Below are 24,513 nucleotides of genomic sequence, written 5' to 3' on the forward strand. Positions count from 1 at the left end.
CTCGAGCTCCTTGTTCTTCTGCATCCTCTCTCCATGGTATAGCTTCAAACAATGTCCATTAACTTTGATAAGTTCAGAGCTTGAAGGATGGCTTAGGTGATAAACTCCGTATGGTTCGGCCTTCTCTACTCTGTATAGACCTTCCCATCTTGATCTCAACTTGCCTGGCATGAGCCTCAGTCGAGATTTGTAAAGGAGGACTAAGTCCCCAGGTTGGAACTCTTTTCTCTTGGTGTGCTGATCATGTACAGCCTTCATCTTCTCCTTGTATAGTCTTGAGTTCTCATAAGCTTCTAGGCGAAGGCTTTCCAATTCTTGCAGTTGCAATTTCCTTTCAGCTCCGGCTTCCTCAATTCCCATGTTACACTCCTTTACTACCCAAAAGGCTTTGTGCTCTACTTCAACAGGGATATGACAAGCTTTTCTATAAACTAAGCGGAAAGGACTCATCCCAATGGGTGTTTTGTATGCGGTTCTGTACGCCCAAAGTGCATCTTGTAGCCTGGTGCTCCAATCTCTTCTATGAGGTTTGACTATCTTCTGCAAGATACGCTTTATCTCTCTGTTTGACACCTCGGCTTGGCCATTAGTCTGAGGATGGTATGCTGTTACAACCTTATGAATGATCCCATGCTTCTTCATTAATCCTGTTAGTCTCCTGTTATAAAAATGGGTGCCTTGATCGCTCATGATTGCTCGTGGTGATCCAAAGCGACAAATAATGTGGTTTCTCACAAAGGAAACAACAGTGTTAGCATCATCAATACGGATAGGAATTTCTTCCACCCATTTGGAAATGTAATCCACAGCTAACAATATATAAAAGTAACCATTAGAATTTGGAAATGGACCCATGAAGTAAATGCCCCAAACATCAAAAATTTCACAGAAAAGCATAATTTGTTGAGGCATCTCATCCCTCTTGGATATATTACCAAATTTTTGGCATGGAAAACAAGATTTACAAAATTCAGCAACGTCTCTAAAAAGAGTAGGCCACCAGAATCCACAGTCTAAAATTTTTCTAGCTGTTCTTTGAGGGCCAAAATGTCCTCCACTCTCAGATGAGTGATAGGCCTCTAAGATGAACTAAAATTCTGATTGAGGCACACACTGTCTAATTACCTGGTCAGCGCCACATGTCCATAAATATGGGTCATCCCATATATAATATTTTGACTCGCTTTTCATCTTGTCTCTTTGATGCTTAGAAAAGTTTGGAGGAAAGGTGCGGCTAACTAGATAATTAGCTACAGGTGTATACCAAGGGACTATCTCAGATACTGCTTGCAGGTTATCAAATGGGAAATTATCAGCTATAGGAGTGGGGTCATCTGTAATGTTCTCAAGGCGACTCAAGTGGTCCGCCACTAAATTCTGGTTACCACTCCTATCCTTAATTTCTAAATCAAATTCTTGTAATAGCAGTATCCAACGTATAAGCCTTGATTTGGACTCCTTTTTAGCTAATAGATACTTTAGAGTTGCGTGGTCTGAGTACACTACTACCTTCGTACCAAGTAAATAGGCTCGAAATTTATCCAGAGCAAAAACAATAGCAAGAAGCTCTTTCTCAGTAGTAGTGTAATTGGACTGTGCGGCATCTAGAGTTTTAGACGCATAAGCAATAACAAAAGGATACTTACCTTCACGCTGAGCCAAAGCTGCTCCTACTGCATGGTTGGAGGCATCGCACATTATTTCAAATGGCTGGCTCCAGTTTGGTCCTCTCACAATTGGAGCTTGAGTCAGGGCGGTCTTCAGCTTATCAAACGCTTGTTTGCAATCCTTACTGAACTCGAACTCAATATCCTTCTGTAGTAGCCTGGATAAGGGAAGTGCTACCTTACTGAAGTCTTTAATAAATCTCCTGTAAAAGCCTACATGGCCAAGGAACGAACGGACTGACAGGCGATCCAGCATTTGATCAATGAATGGAAGAGGATAGTGATCCTTACGGGTTGCTTGGTTGAGGCGTCTGTAGTCAATGCAGAACCTCCAAGCATTCTATACTCTGGTTGCTATGAGCTCTCCATGCTCATTCTTCACTGTAGTGACTTCAGACTTCTTTGACACCACTTGTACTGGGCTCATCCATTCACTGTCTGAGATGGGATAGATGATATCTGCCTCTAGTAGTCTGGTCACTTCCTTCTTGACAACCTCTAAGATAGTGGGGTTCAATCTTCTCTGGGGTTGACGGACAGGTCTTGCTCCCTCTTCTAAAAATATTCTGTGCTCACATACTTGAGAGTTGATGCCTACTATATCCGCCAAACTCCACCCAATTGCCTTCTTGTGCCTCCTCAGCACACTGAGTAACTGTTCTTCTTGTTGAGAAGTGAGTTCCCTTGCAATGATAACTGGACACTTTTGCTTGTCCTCAAGGTAAGCATATTTGAGGTGTGGAGGAAGGGGTTTCAACTCTAACTTCTGCTCATGGTTAGGCTCTGGATTGTCTGAAGCTGGTGAAAATGGCGAAGTGCCATCATTGTCATTCAAGAGTGTCCCCATACTCAGACCTTGTCCTGTGTGCTTCTCCTCTAACTCCTCCTGGTGAACTTCAGCTACGGTTTCATCAATGATGTCACACTGGAAGATAGAATGATCTTCTAGAGGGTACTTCAGAACTTCATTCAGATTGAAGCTTACTACTCGGCCATCTATTTCAAAAGAGTATGTTCTTGAAAAAGCATCCAATTTGAACTTTGATGTCTTCAGGAATGGTCTTCCAAGTAGGATTGATGATGGCTTCTCTGAGTCATTTTGGAGCATCTCCAGAATATAAAAATCAGTGGGGAATGTGAGTCCCTTAATGCCCACTAATACATCTTCAGCAACTCCAACCACTGTAATAATACTTTTATCTGCTACCACAAAACGAGCTGCCGACCTTTTTAAGGGAGGGAGCCTCAAAATATCATATATATACAAAGGCATTATACTCACACATGCTCCTAAATCACACATGCAGTCAGAAATTATCACACCACCAATAGTACAATTAACCATACAAGGACCTGGGTCACTACACTTTTCAGGTAAACCTCCCATTAAAGCAGATATGAAACTACCTAAAGGAATAGTTTCTAATTCATTAATTTTGTCTTTATGTATACATAAATCTTTTAGAAACTTTGCATATTTAGGTACCTGTTGAATAACATCAAATAGAGGAACAGTTACCTCAACCTTTTTGAATATCTCTACCATTTTTGGATCAGGTTCCAGCTGCTTCCTGGGCTTCCTTGCAAGTTGTGGAAATGGAATAGGAGTGGTGTCTTCTGCAGTGTCTGTGCCTTTTGATGCTTCCTCCTGTGGTTGAACTTCTTCTTTTTCAGCTATGTCCTGTATGTTTTCTTCCTCTTCAACATCTTCTATTTCCACTACCTCTTCAGCTGAGGTGTGTTCTGGTGGGCTTGGCTCCTCCTGGTTCCTCTCCTGCAGTGTGGTTCCGGACCTTAGGGTGATGGCATTAATGCCACCCTTGGAATTGGATAGTGGTTGAGAGGGAATTCCACTAGAGCTCAAAGGCTGGTTATTGGAGTTATTCATTGATCCAATCTGTGAGACAAAAGCTTGCAAAGTAGCGTTCAGACCATTTAGAGTGGCATTAATGTTATTTTCCATGGTCTGTTGTCTCCGATCAATAGATTGTAATAAGTCATCATTAGTAGATAAAGAAGGATAGGTAATTTGAGAGGTATGCTGTTGGGTATTCTGTGGTCCTTGGGATTGCCTCAGGTGAGGTGCTCTGTAAGGCTGGTACTGGTTCTTTTGCCTGTTGTTGTTATTATTCCACCTCTGATTTCCCTGATTGTCTCTGCCTCCTCTGTTGTTGTTGTCCCTCCAATTCAGGTTGGAATTGTCCTGCCATCCATGGTTGTAATTGCCACCTTGATTGTACCCTTGGTTGGGGCGGTCATAGAAGTTATGAGTGGCTGCCACGGTGTTGTCTTCCTGCTGGAGCTACGGACATTCATCAGTATAGTGGCTATAATCAGCACAGATTCTGCAAACTCTCTGTGGGACTAACTGTTGGTTTTGCTGTGGTGGAGAAGGTTGAGCTTGCTGAACTTGTTGTTGATTCAATTGCATCTGCTTCAGCAAGTCGGTCATTTCACAGATACTCTGAGTTAGAGCAGCAGTCTCTCTGCTAGAGGATACTTCTGCAACGGCTTTTGAACGGCCTTATTTCTGCCTATGATTCTGAGTAGATTCAGCTAAGTCGCTGATCAATTGCCATGCCTCATCAGTGGTCTTGTACCTTTTCATAGACCCATTGCTAGCACTTTCCAATGTGGTCTTATCTTGGGGCCTCATGCCCTGTGCGACGTAACCGAGTAACACTATCTTGTCAATTATATGGTGGGGGCAAGCTTCCAGAAGATTATTGAAACGCTCCCAGTATTCATAGAGAGTCTCGGATTCATCCTGAACAATCATGGAAATGTCTTTCCTCAGTTTATCAGTAACTTCAGCTGGAAAGAACTTTTTTAAAAATTCTCTTCTAAGTGTATCCCAGTTGGATATAGTTGCTGCGGGTTGAGTGTAGTACCACTCTCTCGTCTTTCCCTCAAGAGAGAATGGAAAGGATTTTAGCAAAATAGAAGTTTCATCCGCACCATCACGCCTGACAGTAGAATAGGCTGCTTGAAAATCTCTCAGGTGCTTGATAGGCTCTTGAGCAGGTAAGCCATGAAACTTGGGCATCAGATTGAGCAGTGCAGTCTTTATTTCAAAGTCTGTAGCCACCGCTAGGTGATGCACTTGAAACGGTTGCATTGTAAAATCAAGGGCTCCAACCTCCTGGATAGTAACTCTCCTAGGTGCTGCCATGTCACCTATACGTAAATCAACCGAATCAGTAGAACGGGGGCTGGTTTCTTCCTCAAATGACGTTTCAAATCCGCCCTCAGAGAGGACTAACCGATGCCGAGCTTGCCTTATTCGTGAAATAGTTCTATCAACCTCAGGATCGAATACTGGCAAGCTTGGATCAGGAAGTAAACGCGTCATCTAGCGAAAGAAACAAGCAGCTCATAGTAGCAAAATAAAATAAAATGCAAATAAATAAAATTCCAATTAATAACTTTAGCACTCTATTGCAACTCCCCAGCAACGGCGCCAAAAATTAACGTGACAGAAATTGGCTAATTAAGAATTGTTATAAGATATGTGTTGCAAGTATAGTTCTTAACCAACCAGAAATCCGCTTATCAATTTAAAAAGGGTTGTCACAAAAATTAAAATTAAAATACTGGGAGTATGAATCCCAGGTCATCTCCCAACGAGTTGCAGAAAGGTGTGCTATTTTATTAATTAGATGTTTTCAAAAAGAGTTTGAGTTGAATAAACAGGAAATTAAATTGGAGAAATTAAGTAATTTAAATAAAAGCCTTGACTGGGAGTAGATTAGTTGGAAGCTATATTCTTGTTGCAGTACTCTCAAGATTAATTGATAATTGAAGGTTGTTCTGTTTAGTTATCCCTTACTAGGTAAAGGAAAGTCAAACAAGTTAGAATGCTGTTTCTATTCACGAGTCCCAATCCGCTTACTTGGAAGGACTGGCGTTAGTGACTAGAGAGCAATCCAACAATAAACCCAATTACAATTTCTCCTTTGAGCATTCCAACTCAAGGGTTCCTTTCAATCAACTCCCCATCAAGTTAGGGAACTACTCGCTCATTGTGAACGTGGAATTCATAACATAGAAAAGAGAATTAAAGAAAGACATGATAAATAAAATCGTTTCTGCATGTCCTCTGGCTCTAGTCTGCTTTTTCGGGCTGAAAAATGGGTCAAAACAGGGCCCAAAATCGCCCCCAGCGAATTCTGCAGATTATGCAGATCGCGCACGTCACGCGATCGCGTCATTCATGCGGACGCGTCATTTGGCATTTTGCTTTGCCACGCGGGCGCGTCGTCCACGCCTCTGCGTCACTTGTGCTATTCCAATCCGCGTGGTCGCGTGAGCCATGCGGCTGCGTCACTGCGATTTCCTCTCTTTTGCGCGGTCGCGTGAGCCATGCGGCCGCATCACTTCTCGCTGGTCATCTCCTCAATTTCTTGTGTTCCTTCCATTTTTTGCAAGCTTCCTTTTCAATCTCCAATTCATTCATTCTCTATAAAGCCTGAAACACTTAACACACAGATCACGGCATCGAATGGAATAAAGGAGAATTAAAATGCGTAATTAAAAGTCTCTAGGAAGCAAGTTTTTAATCATGTAATAATTTTAGGAAGGAAATATAAATGCATGCTAATCATACGAATAAGTAGGTAAAAATCATGATAAAACCATACAATTAAACACATTATAAACCATAAAATAGTAGTTTATCAGTGACTCTTGACAAACTCGTGTACACGAGCACCTTCTGCTTATGCTAGTACTCAAAACAAAGGGGGTGCCTCGCGTACGCGTGAACATCGTCGCATACGCTTACCTTCAAAACTTGGCTTTTCATGCGTACGCATGTTTGTAAAATTTGGCAAAGTCGTGTACGCATCCACCTCATGCATATGCAAGTGTATGAAATAAAGAATATTCTTGCATACGCATGCATGTGTTCGCATATGCATGCATCATTTTTCTCAGAAAAACTGTTAAGTTTGCAGAATTCCATTTTACACACCCAACTTCGAACGCGCATAACTTTTTTGTTAGAAATTATTTTTAATCTGTTATTCGAATGGCATAAACTTCAAGGACTCAATTTTTATTCAAAACACATTTGACAAAATTTGGACTCCGGAAGCCAAGTTATGGCCCGCCGAAGTTGGTCAAAAATCAGTCTTTACCAAAAGTTTTCAAACACTAGTTTTTCAAAATTCTCAATCTAATTCCCTTCAATTACAATAAAAAATCACTACCAGTTACCTCTCCATCCTTTCCCAACCATTTCACACCCAATTTCTCAACTTAATTCACATTCTACATTCTTAATTATCACAAATCATCACCAACATCAACAATTATCATCACTTCATAATCATCAAATCATCAATATATACAATTCATATATCTCAACATGTTAACATACCCATTCATTCACAATCTTCATGTTTGATCACTAACCATCAATAATCATCATCATACATTACATACATATATACATATAATCCAACAACTCAACAATTCAAACATTCAAGCTTATCGTATGGCCACTAGCCTAAGTTTTTGCACGACTTTTAACATTAACTACGAGAAACCAAAACCATACCTTGGCCAATTTCTCCTTAAGCTCAAAACACCACAAAAGTTCTCAATTCAGAAGCTTCAAGTCTCCACCAAAAGGATTTTCAACACCCAATACTCAATTCAAGCTTCCAACTTTATCAATTTGATTCTAATTTATATGATTCAATCTAATTCCACACAAACATCACCAAAATCAACATAAGGTTTTCTATTTCAACAATTTTACAAGGTTTAGAGGTTCCTTACCATTTCTGTGGATGTTTGAAGCAAAAACTCAGTAATTTCTCACTACTAGAGTACACCTAACATCATTAAAACACAAAATCTCAATACCTATGAACCCAACATTTTTGAAATTGAGGAGGTAAACGCTGGGTGAGAAATATCAAATTTCTTACCACTTTGTTTTAATAGATTTGAAGAAAATTTTGAGATGAACACGTGACCACTGATGGCTTGTCATTAAGGTTTTTCAACGCGATAATGCTATGGAATACCGTGATTCTAAACTTTTAACCTTTCTTTCAGAACAAAGTACTTTGTCTGAGTTTTCTTGTCCTGGTACGTCTCAACAAAATGGACGAGCTGAACGCAAATACCGTCACATTCTTGACTCTGTTCGTGCAATTCTTCTTTCTTCTTCGTGTCCTGATCGTACTTGGGGTGAAGTTATTCTTACTGTTGTTCATGTTATCAATAGACTTTTTTCTTCGTGTCCTGATCGTACTTTGGGTGAAGTTATTCTTACTGTTGTTCATGTTATCAATAGACTTTCTTCTTCTATTCTTGGTAACGTTACTTCCTTTGAGCGTCTTTATCATAACTCCCCATATTACAGTTCTCTTCAAGTTTTCGGTTGTATCTGTTTTGTTCTTCTTCAACCTCATGAACATAGTAAACTTGAACCTCGGACTCGTATGTGTTGTTTTCTTTGTTATGGCATTGAACACAAAGGTTATCATTGTTGGAATCCTCTCTCTAAATGTATTCGTATATCTCGTCATGTTGTCTTCTAGGAGCATCACATGTTTTCTCGGTTCTCCTCCTTTAAGTCCATTCCTCCTACTCAGTCACCTTTTTCACTAACCCCAATATTGATCTTTTTCCTATTGATGATTCTACAGGTTCTATCTTGAGTCACCCTCTACAACCTCATGTTCTTCCGCCTTCTTCATCTCCCGATAATTCCAGATTGGACGACGATCCTGCTCCTACCATCATGCCTCCTTCTTCCACTCGTTCTTCTAGGGTAAGAAATCTTCCTCCTCATCTTCTTGATTATCATTATTTTTCTACTATTCTTCATCAACATGAACCTAAGTCATTCAGAGAAGCCTCCACAAATCCAAATTGGCAACAAATAATGCAGGAAGAAATACAAGCACTTGAAAAAGCACACTTGGGATTTGGTTGATCCTCCTTCTAATCAGGAAGTTGTAGGAAGTAGATGGGTCTACAAGATCAAGACTCGCTCTAATGGCTCTATTTACCATTATAAGGCACGATTGGTTGCTCAAGATTGTACGCAAGAGTATGGTATTGACTATCAAGAGACTTTTGCTCCTGTTGCTCGTGTCACATCTGTTTGAGCTCTTCTTGCCATTGCTGCAGTAAAAAAATAGTCTCTCAGTTAGATGGACATGAAGAATGCATTTTTTAATAGAGATTTAAAAAAGAAGGTCTATATGAAACCCCTTCGGGTTATCCTTGTCCTCCTAGCAAAGTTTTCTCCTTCACAAAGTACTTTATGGTCTTAAGCAAGCTCCTCGCGAATGGTTTGACAAGTTCAGCACCACTATATGCAATCTCGATTTCACTTGCAGCCCTCATAAGAATGCTCTCTTTATTAGTAAAAGTGAACGCAGAGTTATTCTTCTGTTTTTGTATGTTGATGACATGATCATTATTGGAGATGATGTTGATGGTATATCTGATCTCAAAGCCTCCCTTCACCGTATTTTTTAGATGAAGGACCTTGGTTCTCCCAGTTATTTTCTTGGTCTCGAGGTTATATCCACAAATGATGGTATCTATCTTTCTCAAGCCAAGTATGCTTCAGATCTCTTACTTTAGCCGGTGTAACAGATAGTCGCAATAAGTCTACTCTTCTTGAGCCTAATGTTCGTTTTACTCCTATGGATGGCACTGTTTTGGATAATCCTACTCTCTATCAACAGTTAGTTGGAGGACTAGTCTACTTAACTGTCACCCGACCAGATATTACCTATCCAGTTAATGTTTTTAGCCAGTTCTTGTCGGCTCCTCATACTACTCACTATGCGACAGTTCTTCGCGTTCTTCGCTACATCAAAGGCACCCTATTTCATAGCCTTTATTTTTCTGCACATTCATCTTTATCCCTTCGGGCGTACTCAGATGTTGATTGGGCTGGTGATCCCACTGATTGTTGTTCTACTACTGGTTATTGTTTGTTTATTGGCGACTCTCTCATTTCCTGGCGAGCTAAGAAGCAAACATTCACTGCTCGATCAAGCATGGAAGCTGAATACCGTGCTCTCGCTGACACCACTGCTGAGGTTGTCTCGATTTGTTAGCTTCTCGAAGGCTTGGGTGCACCGCAGTCATCCCCAACTGATGTTTTTTGTGACAACTGCAGTGCTATTCAGATTGCCCATAATGATGTGTTTCATGAACGCACTAAACATATTGAGATTGATTATCATTTTGTTCGGAAACACATCCTTATTGATGTTGTTCGTCTCATCGCTGTTGGAACACTGGATCAGACTGTTGATATCATCACAAAGACTCATCATCCGACTCGTTTTCAGACTCTGATATCCAAACTGAAGATGGTATCTTTAACTCCCACACTTGAGTTTGAAGGGGGATGTTAGAGAATAAATTAGAATCAATATTGGATCAATTAGTATCATTTATATTTACATAGCATATCTGTATATTAATTATAGGATTGTATACTTTTATTACTCTGATTCTTCTAGCACCTATATATATTTCTTGTACATTGTACTTTACACACAACTCTGAATAATACACAACCCTTTAGTTTTCTCCAATTTAATGTCTTGTTTCTAACAATAATAATTCGTTTTAACAAAATACTTGATATAAATTTTGTCATTATTTTTTCATTTGAATATAAATTTTCATATATGAATTGTCAAAGTAATTTAATCAACTTTAATACTAGACAAAAAAAATTGAGATAGAACTCATTAATAATCATTCTACTTTCACTAAAGAATTTTACCTATAACACCGCTTAACGCAGAGATTTAATCTAGTAGATATACTTCCTAGAACTTGACACAAAATATCTAAGAGAGCTTGGGTATCTTTCCTTAGCAGGGATGAAAAAAGACAAATGTTCCATTCCATTTTTATAGAACTTGTAGTGACAAACATGATTTTAAATTTTTAATCATTATATGATATATCTTCTTAAAATAAGTTAAGCTCATATAATTGAAAACAACATTTGTTTAAAGGGGCTTAGAGTCTGTTTGGTTTATATTTTTACTTTTAATATTTTCTGTTTTTAAAAATTGTTTTTTAAAAAAGGAAAAAACAATTAATATAATAAAATCATGTTTTTACTCCCTTTATTACAAAATTTTGAAAATAAAAGATACCAAAACTAAAAATAAAAAATGAAAACACGAATCAAACATATTCTCAATAGATAAAATTGTTGCAAAAATAAGGTTTAAGGAGTTGGAGTTTTTTTGGGTGGGAAAAGTATATCTTGATAGACCAAGTAAAGAAAGAAATTAATAAAAAATATGAGGACCGGTTCACAAATATAAAAAGTAATATGTGAGGCAAATTTTAAAAAAAATATACTTTATTATTTACCATATACCAAAGCTAGACATGTCAATTCACAAACTTTCTGGAGATCATGATCTTCTATTACAGCGGATATTTCTAGTTTTTGCAATTATAAATTGATCTCTATAAATGTTGTTTACTACCATCCTTAAATTTTTATTACACTCCTTACAGGCCTTACCAGATGTTCCACCAACAATGGCCGATGCTGTTAATGGCGACAATGAGATTTTGTCACGGTAAGAAAACCATGGAAAGACAGTTGCCAAAGAGGTAGAGAACACTTTTGGCATTGACTCACAATTTCGTTATTTCATTAAGTGCACTAAAAAATAAAGAAACACAGAATCTGATTGTACGGTGTGTGGTTAATAGTAAAAGTGAAGTTTTTGCGATTGAAAAACACAAGCACAGCGAGGGACAACCAGCAAGCAGCAACGACGATCCTCGGAAGCGGAGGAACAAAGCAACGGGCTTGCGCGGTATCAATGCAACCTTCAGTGGAGGCCGCAGGTGGCAACTGATACTAGACTGAGGGAGGGAACGGCATGGCTAATGAGGAAGACAGCGCTGCGCGAGGAAGAAGATTGTGTTGGAGCTTTTTTCAGTTGTAGATTGGGCGGGTTATACTCGACCCGAGCCTATTTGGCCATGACCAGAAAAAAAAAAAGAACATGCTAACTTGCGCCAGTAATTTGGCCGGATTTTTCTTAAAATAAATGATTTAATTATTTTAATTATTAAAATAAATAATTTGTAGTGTATTTATTAATTTACATAATAGAAAATCTTCATATATTCATGCAAAATTGTTTCATTTACAGTGTAAATGAAATATATGTATTTATAAATAATTAAATATAATTTTTAAAAATAATAAAAAATATTGATAATTTAAATTGGACCAACTTTTTAAAAATAGAACGTTTCAAATAACAAGGAAGATAAACGATTTTAAATAATAGAAAAGATAAACAGTTAATTTCAAATAAGGTGGAAACTCAGGAGCAGTCGACTTTACTTGAAGTTGATAATTGAGAACTGTTAGATGAAAATTTAGTCAAATCAGTCAAATTATCTAACGACTCTCAGTTATCAACTTTTCACGTGAAATCCACTGCATATGAGTTTTTAACTTCAAATAATTGTCCACTATTAACGCGGTTATCTTCTTCTAACTACCCAGCACCCACTATTAACATGATTGCTTCTTCCACTTATTGACCTCCATCCACCACAATTTTTTACTAGGATTTACACTAAATCAATTCAAATAATAATACTTCAAATTTTTGATTGAGTTATAATTTGTTTATTAAATTTTTAACTAAGATATAATTTTTAATTGACAAAATTTTTTATTTTTTTATGTACTCTCTTTGGTAAATACGCTACAAATTATTTATTTTAATAATTAAAATAATTAAATCATTTATTAAAAAAAAAGGACAAATCACAATAATAGGCCAAGGGAAGCAAAAGTTTACACGAATCAACCAAAACGAAAACTGCTTCATGAATCCACCAATGCACTTTTATATGTAGTTCGAACCAGCTAAATTCGAATTCCATTTCTACATAATTCGAACCAGCTGGGTTCGAATTATACACAAACACACGCACACACTAATTCGAATCTACCTTATTCGAATTACACACAGTAATTCGAATCAGGGTGATTCGAACTACACTCACGCACGCGTTTCTAAGTAATTCGAATTTGACTGATTCGAATTATTCAGGGTATAATTCGAATTATGTTGTTAAAAAATTAATAATTTATTAAAAAAATTTTATTAAAAAATTTACTAAAAAAATATATATTTTATTTCATACATTAAAAAAACTAACAAAATATTTAATTGCGAGACTTCTTTAAAATATTAATGAGCTATCAATTCGAATTTCATACAATACTATATATCTTCTTAAAATAAGTTAAGCTCATATAATTGAAAATAACATTTGTTTAAAGGGGTTTAGAGTCTGTTTGGTTTATATTTTTACTTTTAATATTTTCTGTTTTTAAAAATTGTTTTTAAAAAAGGAAAAAACAATTAATATAATAAAATCATGTTTTTACTCCCTTTATTACAAAATTTTGAAAATAAAAGATACCAAAACTAAAAATAAAAAATGAAAACACGAATCAAACATATTTTCAATAGACAAAATTGTTGCAAAAATAAGGTTTAAGGAATTACGTTTAGAACAAGAACAATGCTTATTATGCGAATATACTGAGTACGACTCTTGATTTCACGACAAGATATCATACTTTTTAGAATAGCAAACAACTGATGAGACGTGTGAATATGAATATCCATGTCATCTATCCATCACCATAATCATTCATGACTAAGAATTTGGGGAATAAGAATAAGGCAACTATTCCCGTGAAGATGCCAAAAACATCTTCTCATGATGATCCTTGTTTAAAAAGTGTAACTTTTTTGTTTAGCAACATTTTGAATGAAGATAACACTTTTACTTCAAATAAAAATCAAGCCCTACAATCTATCATCAAATGGTCAAAATGAAATATTTTTACATGATGACAATTATAAAATCTTCATTGGAGTAGCCACCTAAGAATAATGATCCAAATATGTGTAGATGAAGCTGCATGCATCACTACTTGATGAATATGTGTTTTTGTTCATGTTGTGGCAACTTATGCCAAATAATATGAATTCTAACGAATCTTGCATGACTAAATTTTTTTAAAATTAATTTTTGAAAGACAATGAATTTGATATACTAATTTGGCATAATTGGTATCTACGCCGCCTATGACCTCACAACAAAGCGAAACAAGAATCATTTAATTTCCATAAAAAAATGTAACAAGTAAAATATTTTTTGTTGGTTTGAATTAAGGCTAAAAAATACGAATGGATCATCTCAATTGTTAAAAAAAAATTAAGAATGTAAAATGTGATCTTTAATTTTTTATTATTTTTTTTATATTTATTTTTGATCCTATTTATAAAATTAATAGTAAAAAATTATACTTTACTTTTTCAATTGTTAAAAGAAATTGAGAGGGTTTATTCCTTTAAAAAAACAAAAGTATCAAGGGTGTATACGTCGAAAATGGACCAGATTGTGTAATTCACGCGTATTAGGAGCAAGCAAATCATTGGGACGACATGATCTTTCCGCCGATCGAGGTGAATTGCTTTAATTTTGTTACTTTTAAATTTTTTTTCGCAACCACATTTTGTTGTGAGCAAATTCATGATGTGCATTCTATAAAGATAATTTGATGGGGGTAAATTGTTTTGTGATCAATTATATGATAAAGGTATCATAAAGTATGATTGGCAAAATAAAGATCAATTAAAAAGATCTTTAGCATGCACAACGTTTTCTATGAAATTTTGTTTGAGATAAATCTCAATGTAGTCCCTGAAGTTACACTTGAGTCTCATAATAGTCCTTGAACTTAAAAGTTTCTCAGAGTCATCTCCAAACTTGCACTCCGGGACTCAAAGTGGCCCTTCCGGCAATTTCAGCACACGTGGCGTAACCGGAAAACTTAGCTGGCAGCGTTGGTGACACGTGGGACTCACAACGGCTAGCTGATGTAGCAGAGTAAACTCTTCCGACTCAATTTGGTCCCTCAGGTGAAGTTAAAAACCTAATCCCCTTTTTTGAAGGCCACATTGTTCACTCTGCTGTCTCCTCATCGGTGCTGTGTTCTTCTGTTCTCCCTCTCTGAAGCCCGAAGGTTATGGCTAGCACGAGCAATGCAGCTGGGAACTCGAACAACCCACGATCGTTTGGAAGCATCATGAGGAGAATGAATAGAAACAAAGAAGCTCGTTTGCCAGAATGGTGTGCCTGCGGGTCGAGACCGGTGCTGCGGTGGTCAGGGACAGATTCTAATCTAGGGAGACCGTTCCTAGGTTGCCTGAACTACAATGTAAGTATTATTGTTGTTGATTGCTGTATTTATGGATATAAATTTTGCTGATTGAATTTTCTTTGATGTGCAGACTGTGGGTAAGAAATGGTGTGGATTGTTTATGTGGGTTGATAAAGTTTTGGAAGATGCCATGCCATGTGATGATAGAACAAGACATTCAGTTGATGATGAAGAATGGAAGATGAAGATGGCTTGGAAATTTGGTAAATTAGAAGCTGAATTTAGGGTTCTAAAAATGGGGGGAATTTTGATGTTTGTGTTCATGCTGCTGATTGTAATTGGCGTTCTTGTATTAAAGCTGGATAGACAGCAGGGTCAACTGTATCTAGAAAAAAACAAATGACATGCATGTTATATGCATTCTTTGTTCATGTACTTGTTCCTATCCTTTTGTTTGAAAGAAATGGAAATTAAAGTGTTTGATTATATGCATACTTTTGTTCCTGGACTTCTTTTCAATGAAATAGAAATGGACAGAATTTGAACTACTCTTAAGTTTGTAACAGAGAATAAGATATAAACAAAAGGTTGAGAAAACTCAATTCAATAAAGTCATAATTCATAATTCATATTGGTAATGTTTGACTCAAAAAAGACACAATATAGAGCCAAAACACTAAGTATATCAAAGTTGTTGACATATTGACCTGATAAAATTCAAATTCTAAAATCCCCAATACTGGGACAATGTTTTAGGCATTGTAAACAACATCAGCAAAATAGATTAAAAAAAAAAACAGCCTGTTTTTCCTAAACATAATCATCCTAATATTCATTTTTTGTGTCTGGGTGCCTTGAATCCAGGGTTGGACACAAACTTCATGAAATTTGCAAGTCTTGTAGCAGTTCCCTGTGTTGCACCTTGCATAGGGCCACTTGTTCAAATACTCCCAGGCTTCCTTATTAACCCTTTCAATCTTTTTGATGATATCAAGGAAGCCATCTTGGCTAGTACACCTTGCACAATCCCAAAGTAGCCCTCTAAGCTGGAGATCCTTCCATTGCTTATTGAAGTTCTTCCACAGATGCCAAACACAGAATCTGTGATGGACATCTGGAAAAACCTCCTTAACTGCATTTATAAGGCCCTGTTTCAGATACCAAAGAAGGGGTCAGATAGTTGTTTTCGGGCAGCAAAACTGTCCCTACAGTTATATAAGTGACATCAAAATAGTCCCTAGAAAACAATAAAATAATATACAACACTGAAGGTGGAGATGAAACAAGAAAAACCATCTAGAAATAGTAATGGTAAATAGTAGTTAATGAAAGCTCATTAAATGGTATTTGTTATCTTCTTCATATCATAGCATTGATTCAGTCCTAATCTTCTTCTACCATTTTCATCATCACTCTCACTCTCTCCTTTTCATTACTTGACAGTTGGCAACAAAAGCACCACTCCCTTGCTTTTCTACTTCTCCTTCTCCCTCTAATATTTCACTGTGCTATATTATCACTATATTCAAATTAACAATATAAGTTAAGTCTTCTATTATTTTGTGATTTTTTTTTCAAAATTTTTATTAGAAAAGATTATTGTGGACCACGGTATTGAATAGAGTGCCTAACTTTGTTAGTTGTTAACTGTTAAATTATATGATATTTCACCTTTATTTTGATCATGTTGCTAATGATTTGTGTCATGTGAACATAAGAAAGTGTGAAATCAAGAATATTATTTTGGTGTAACTAAGGATAGCAGTTCTCTAGACACTAACTTCAATCTTGGTGGATCAAACCATTCAAATTTACATACCCTTTCCCACAACTAATCCACTAGTCCAGACCAAATTCATCAAACAATTTGACTATTCCAATAGCTAAGTTAACTTCATTAGCAATTGAAAAACTTATTACTTTATATTACTCTAACTTATGTATGCAAGAATCCTTTATGATCACACACTCAGTTTAACTAAACAGCATACATATTACATTCAGTTTAACTGAACCAACCCAATACAAAGAAAGGCAATTAGGTAAATCAGTTAAATTCAGAATCTATTATCAGAGTTACAAAAAATTTTAACTCCCAAAAGATCTTTACTTCTACTGTGATCATGCAAACTCTGTTTAACAAATTCATTGATCAGAGTCATTGTCCTGAAACACATTAACAGTTTGGAAACTCCTCCACTAAGAGCAGTAAACCCTAACACATAAAGAACACGTTTTCATATCATCAAAACACAAGAAACACTCCTACTCTACAATTTTCTTGGCCAAACCACTATGAAAGCTAGCAGTGATCAAACCCTAGCACAGAGAACAGAACAGAGGCGTTCATAACCACCAATTACAATCGAAAAAAACGGCCTGAACTTTTGTGAATATTAGATTAACAACAATATCAAAAAATAGAGGAACCACATTTTTTTTCATTTTTGGCTTACCTCTTTCAGAGAAACCAGGCTTCCCATGATTTTTTTTTCATTTTTGGCAAACGAGCTTCTCTGTTTCTGTTCATTCTCCTCATGATGCTTCCAAACGATCGTGGATTGTTCGAGCTCCCAGCTGCATTGCTCGTGCTAGCCATAACCTTCGGGCTTCAGAGAGGGAGAACAGAAGAACACAGCACCGATGAGGAGACAGCAGAGTGAACAATGTGGCCTTCAAAAAAGGGGATTAGGTTTTTAACTTCACCTGAGGGACCAAATTGAGTCGGAAGAGTTTACTCTGCCACATCAGCTAGCCGTTGTGAGTCCCACGTGTCACCAACGCTGCCAGCTAAGCTTTTTGGTTGCGCCACGTGTGCTGAAATTGCCGGAAGGACCACTTTGAGTCCCGAAGTGCAAGTTCGGGGATGACTCTGAGGAACTTTTAAGTTCAGGGACTACTATGAGGCTCGAGTGTAACTTCAGGGACTACATTGAGGCTTATCTCAACTTTGTTTATATAGCGTGCATCAATGTGTATGTGTTAAGGCCTTGTTTGATTAGTGTCTATATTTATGGCAGATATGAATACGGTAGTATATGTTTATTCTAACATCTTCGTTTTTGCAATATATTCGTTTATGCGAGTTTTAGGTTTTATTATCTATGATAATTTTTCTGCGATTTTTAAATTTAATAAATAATAATATAAATTGAGTCGGAAGAGTTTACTCTGCCATATCAGCTAGCCGTTGTGAGTCCCACGTGTCACCAACGCTGCCAGCTAAGCTTTCCGGTTGTGCCACGTATGCTGAAATTGCCGGAAGGACCACTTTGAGTCCCGAAGTGCAAGTTCGGGGATGACTCTGAGGAACTTTTAAGTTCAGGGACTACTATGAGGCTCGAGTGTAACTTCAGGGACTACATTGAGGCTTATCTCAACTTTGTTTATATAGCGTGCATCAATGTGTATGTGTTAAGGCCTTGTTTGATTAGTGTCTATATTTATGGCAGATATGAATACGGTAGTATATGTTTATTCTAACATCTTCGTTTTTGCAATATATTCGTTTATGCGAGTTTTAGGTTTTATTATCTATGATAATTTTTCTGCGATTTTTAAATAAAATAAATAATAATATAATATTAATATTATGTTATTATTTAATTTTATTTGATGAAAGATGATCACTTGATATTGGACCCGGAAGATTTAAAAAGCTTGGCTTTACTAATGTCATTTACATTAGTAATTTACTCAATCTTTATTTTAACTAAATACCACCACTTGACATAATTAATAATTGAGTTTTTACCATGTTCAATTACCTTAATTACTTTCCAAAATATTTAAAAATAATTACCCTCGCTGACTCAACAGTATAAAATCGCGACATGCAGCACTTAATGCGTTACGTGTCGCGACGCATGCCTCCTTCCCCTTGGTTAAGTGACACTTAGTCACTAATCAAGCTATATGAAAGCACACAATTCTCTCTCTTTCCTCAAGAAATAGCCGAGGCATGCATGGAGATAAAAGCGAGCATGTTGGTTGATTTTTGACTTTCCGAGCTTGAATTTTTGAGATCCGTGACCCCCAAAAAAATTCTGTTCCGATAGAAGTGGTCGTATCTTCTTCTTCTACACGGTGATGTGCGTTTTATTCGGAGGAATCGCGAAGTGGAACTGCCCTTGCCAGGAACCAGTTCGGTCGAATCAAGGGAGGAGAAGAACCACCGAGTTTTCGATGTTTTTGTTCCGTTTGACCGATCAGAAACCTCCTCCGGTATCTTGTGTGTTCTACGTTTTACAGAGGTAAGGTTTGACTCGTTAATCGGTTAAAATTATGAATTAATTGATATATGTGGTTGGAATATTGTCTGTTGATGTCTGTTTTTCAAATTTGTGATTGTTGGCTGTTGAAATTTTACCTGAATTGTTGTTGAAATTGTTGTTGTGATTCGGCCATGTTGAGAAATTTGGAACCGGGATATTGTTATTGAATACTTGTCTAAAATATGAGTTATATAATAGTATGTAACTGAGTTCTGTTGGTCGGATGTTGATTTGGAATTAAATATAACTAAAATGAATATTTTGAACGGAGGTTTCGAGTAAAAAGGAGAAGAAGTTTAGCTTTTGAGAAAGATTTAATAAATAAAAATTATTTATTTATAAATATATGAATTTTATTGAAATTAATTGAGTTTGGTTTTTGAAGAAAATAATTAGTTTGCAAAAAGAAAGGGGGTTTAAAGTGGAAGACGACTTTGAAAAAAATATGACCCTAATTAAACAAAAAAAAGTTTTATTTTGAAAACGGAAGAACCGTATCCAATTTACTTATTTTAATGAAGTTTTGGGTATTTCAAAATTCGTATAATATTTTGAATAATTTATAAAGTAACCAGTGAAGATTGGATCTCTTTTATAGAAGTTCAGAGTTATTTAGAGTAATTTTAAAGTACATTAATTCAATTAAAGTAACTTGCAAAATATGCCATTTTTCAAAGTTTAAGCATATTTATGTATTTTAATCCAGTGAGCATATTTATGCATTTTTAAAGTATTTATAGAATTTAAACATAACTCTGAGATTTCCAAAAAAGTTATTATAAAGTTAAATCTCATGACCCGCTCTGTTTTAGTTGATTATTTTAGAGAAATTGTGGAATTCTAGATAAGGAATTGTTATATCTTGAAAGGCATTTGATTATGTGATGAAATAATTGTGGTTGGAAGTGCTACACCAATTACTCTTCTTGTCATCGATTTATCCGGCGATTTTTCAAAAAATGGTAAGGGCACTATAGCCCAAGAGTGTGACCCATCACTTTAATCGTGGGATTGGTACGAGCGCTATAGCCCAAGAGCATGCAGGCGTTATAACCCAGAGTGTACCGGGCACTATACCCCGAAGCAATGGCAACGAGAGACAATGTCCGTAAGGATGTAATATCGAGCGCGGGTTAAAAACCGACGGATGAGTTCATTACCTGCACTAGGGCTAGACATGCATCATACTTGTTTGCACATATCTCTTGTGTGTTTTGAATTCGTTCTATGTTGCTGTTTGCTTTTGTTTGTTGTTTGCCTATGTTCTTTTGTTGTGATCGGTTTGATCTGGGACACTCATCCGTTATATAAAAAGCAAATTAACTTGTTTAACCCCGACTCTACTAAGAACTCTCCCATTCTTATCCCCTATCTTCCTACCCCGCTTCAGATGGAAACGGATGTCATCTTTTATGAACTCGAGCAGCCTTATGTGTTTGAGGATGTTATCCTTCAAAGCTTCTATGTGGTGGCCGCGAAGCCTCGAGTCCGTAAGTACGTAGTTAGAGATCATCCCTTTCGCACCTGCTAGCTTCACATCTCTTTGATCCTGATGCCCTATATGCTTTTCCGCTATCTTGGTTACATCTCGATTCTGTCCATCATCCTTTTGATCACATGCATGGAGGTCTTGTTCCAGCACAGCAGGATGGTCAGATAGTACCTGAGCTTGGTCCTGTCGCTGATGACTACATTCCTAAGTCTCCTCCAGTAGATTTGGATATGTTGATAGAGTCTCTTTTTACTCCTTCCTCTGACCATTTCACCATAGAACCTATCGAAACTTTCGCCGCAGCTTCTGGTCAGTCCTCAACAGTTGAGCAAATTTCTCCTAGTGGTATAGTTTCTGCAAGCGACAACAGTGATGATAGTCCCCAAAGTACATCAAAGGTCATCATTATCTGACAACGAGGACATCGAGGAGATAAAGATTGTGAATTTGACTTCTGAGGATGATGAGGATCTTGAGATGGATATAGAGATCTTGGACTTGATTTCTGTTAGCGATTTGGTAGCGACATTAGCATCTTCTTTTGGCAGCTCTCCAATTTAGTGTTTTTTTTCTTAGACTCTCACTTTTATGTTTCAAGAGATCAGATTAGAAGACTAGGCTAGTCTGGACGTCAAATTAGAGGCTTCTTATATGGTCCAGACTCTGAAAAAATTTTGAATTGTATATATGTACATAATTGTGAGGGAGTAACTAACTTTTTTATCTTTTAGGTGCTATATATATATATATATATATATATATATATATATATAAATCGAAACAGATCATGTAGATTTAATTTATATGGAAACTTTGTGTATCTTCACATAAATCGAAAGACCCCTATTAGATTTACGTTGATAATGAATAAATCGACCAAGGGTGTTTCGATTTGCATAGGAACCTAAATCTCACAATGCTGTTTCGATTTGTATAGAAATGCTGCCTGGGTGATTCACGTGTGCATTTCTGCTTTGGGTGAATTGTGTTATCTTTTTTCTTCTTTGGTTTAATAAAGTCAATTACCCTTAATATTTGGACTAAATTTTTATTTATGCTAGACTAAATATTAAATATATTTAAAAAAAATAAAATTATATAATATAATAATTTATATACTTAATAATATTTAAACACTTGCTCTAGTTCAGTAATTGAGACAGCTGGGTAGTATCAGTAGTAGTGGTTATTCCACTTGCTCTAGGTTGAGTCGGTAAACACACGCCTGGGTAGTATACATCAGTAGTGGTTTGTTCAACTTGCTCTGGGATAAGCGGGTAGTATGCAAAGGGTTGTGGCTCAGTCCCACTTGCTCCGCGAGGTGGTGTTCTGTCCTTGGTTTGCTACCAAACATGTCGAGTTTGGTTGTATAACTAACAGATGATATTATTGGCCATAGGGCAGACATGCATCATATGCACTTGCATGTTTTGTTTGAGTATGCTTTGTTTTGGCTTGCCTGGTTTTTAATTTTAATTAACTGCTACTTGTCCTATCTATTGTACTTGCTATCTATATTTTGTGTTTTTCTTGATTGCATTATATGTGTTTGCATCTGAAAGACCTCTTATATGGTGGAGGCATGATGAGGGATGTTCAACCCAGTATTTAGGAGATGTGAAAGAAACGGAAAGTGAATAGTTAGATTAGAACTAGAATCCCTTAGATAGGTTACCAAGATTTCTGGTTTAGAAACAAATTTTAAGTTTGATTCTGATTGTCGAAGTTTTAGGAATGCCTCTGACTTTTCCAGGACCTTATATATTATCTATGTGGGCACCTTGACTATACTGAGAATCCCCGGTTCTCATACTATACATATTCTGTTGTTTTTTAAGATGCAGCTCGAGAGGCACCACATTGAACGTCTGGAGATTCCCTGCGCAAGCGAAGATTTCACTTTGGGCTGTGATATTTTGTGATTAGGCTATGTATATATGTAGTTATATTCTCCACCATGTATATTTTATGTTTTGTCCCTCCTAGAGGTTGACTTGGAGAAATAGGTTTTGTAGCTTGCATTTTGGTATACTCTTTGGGGTTGTATATATGTATATGTATACTCTGGTCGGCCTTTGCTTTGTAGGTCGATCTTGGAGCTTGTTATTTGCATCTTTGGAACTCTGATCTTATATATATATATATATATATTATCCTGTTTTTGTATGTATCTGTTTATCTTTTTAGTTTGTGTAATCTCGCGTTTCTTTTTATTTGCGAGTTATCTTTAAGGAAGATTTTTTTTTATATAAAAATCGAGTTCCCTTAACCCGTTTACAGGCTTGATATTATTAATAATAGTGTCAGTGTAATTTCAAGTTGGTAACACTTGATGTTTTGATACGAGCATGCCATATTGAAAATTGGGTTGTTACATTTATTATTGTGTTTGATTGAAAGATACTATAAGATATTAATACAAAGACATAGACATTAAAGGTATTAACACAAATTATTAATGTATATATTTATGTTTGGTAAAACATTAAACAGGATACAATAATTTTATAAAAAAGTATATATTGTCTTCCATAATAATTTTTTTTGAAACAAAAAAATCATTCATCATTATCATGGTGCTACCATTCTCTGCATTACCATAAATTCATTATTTCATACACTTATCAGAAATCAATAAACAAAAATAACTAAAAAATTTGATGTCAATAACTCTAAAGAGGGGAGAAATAAAAAAACAAGAACATTAACTTAAAAAAAATGAAAAGAAAGAAAAGAGAAGAAGATAACAAAAAAGAGAATTTTGATGGCACAACGTGAATCTACAAAAGAAAAAACTCACCAGAAGAGAAATGCAACAAAGATGTAAGGTAAAATTGGAGTCGAAGGCAGAAGCAATCAAGGGAAGGAAGATGAGCCCAAATCTAAGGAAAAGAATGAGATAGAAAGAGAAGATAAAAGAAGAGAAAGAAAAGAAGAGAGAAGAACATGAATAGAAGGTAAGAGAAAATGAACAAAAAAAGACAGTTTCAATGGTGAGAGAAAAGGAAGGAAGGAGTAAGAAAGAGAGTGCTAATTGTAAGAGGGAAGGAGATACGAAGGAAGGAAGAAAGGGTAAAGTTGAAAATAAAAAAAATGAAGATAAAATTGTAAAAATAATTTATATCTCAATCTCAAATTTTGTGTCGAAACTTATTGGAAATACACTAAATACGTGTCATCTTTGTCAATTTGTGTACCACCGGAAAATGGATCCTCTCCAGTTCTTTTAACACTTGATAGAATTTAGTGTGATCTTTCATCTTTGATTCTATAAGTGGGACCAGAAATAAATAAGAGAGAGAATAATGAATGATTAGATTAAACACTGCACACCATCCAGTTTTTTTTCCACTGGAGAGGATCCACTCCCGTACCACCGTGTCTTTCAAAAAGTTGTATCTTAATAATCAAATAATAAACATTTGTTACTATAGGTGGATCCATTCACTAACCATACGGACTTTATGTGTTTAGTGAGACAAAATTTTTTTTAAGATATAAGCACACACAGTTACCCATAAAAAATTATATTTTTGAATTATTATACNTGTATATAAAGTATTTTTAATTTTATTAACAAAATTTATTTAATTTTTTTTAATTTAGTTAACACATGCTTATATCTCATTGGTTATAGTTGAAAGAAGTCAAATCTCTATGAATAGAGTTTTTCTCACTTCGATCCACCTGAAAGAACTCTCTTCTTTTTTATTCTCTAGTAGAGAACCCATCCCAATTCCTGTTTATGGCTCACATGTCATAAAAAGTAAATCCACGTCAGTTTTTGCGTCATAAACAGTAAATAGGAACTCACAGCATCTCTCTTCTCCATTGGAAGGAACTAATTTCTAATTT

The 24,513-nt window shown here is 36.0% G+C and overlaps 1 protein-coding gene across 1 annotated transcript; it reads right to left on the minus strand.

Moving 5' to 3' along the window:
- Positions 14,694-17,854, minus strand: LOC110263740. The gene is made up of 3 exons (XM_021105505.1): positions 17,349-17,854; positions 15,771-16,040; positions 14,694-14,942 (listed from the first exon to the last, which is right to left on the minus strand). The coding sequence occupies exons 1-3, from the start codon at positions 17,373-17,375 to the stop codon at positions 14,694-14,696; spliced, it is 546 nt and encodes a 181-aa protein (XP_020961164.1). The 5' UTR covers positions 17,376-17,854.

Source organism: Arachis ipaensis, chromosome B06 (assembly GCF_000816755.2).
Source record: "Arachis ipaensis cultivar K30076 chromosome B06, Araip1.1, whole genome shotgun sequence".
NCBI classification, from domain to species: Eukaryota; Viridiplantae; Streptophyta; class Magnoliopsida; order Fabales; family Fabaceae; genus Arachis; species Arachis ipaensis.

Bases quoted from the DNA above. Each gene is read 5' to 3' on its own strand.
- LOC110263740 (XM_021105505.1), bottom strand. From the start codon at position 17,375: ATGGGAAGCCTGGTTTCTCTGAAAGAG. The intron at 16,041-17,348 runs GTAAGCCAAAAA...TATCTGAAACAG, and splicing joins GCCTGGTTTCTCTGAAAGAG to GGCCTTATAAATGCAGTTAA. The intron at 14,943-15,770 runs GTTTGTGTCCAA...CTTACATTGTAG, and splicing joins AGACTTGCAAATTTCATGAA to TTCAGGCAACCTAGGAACGG.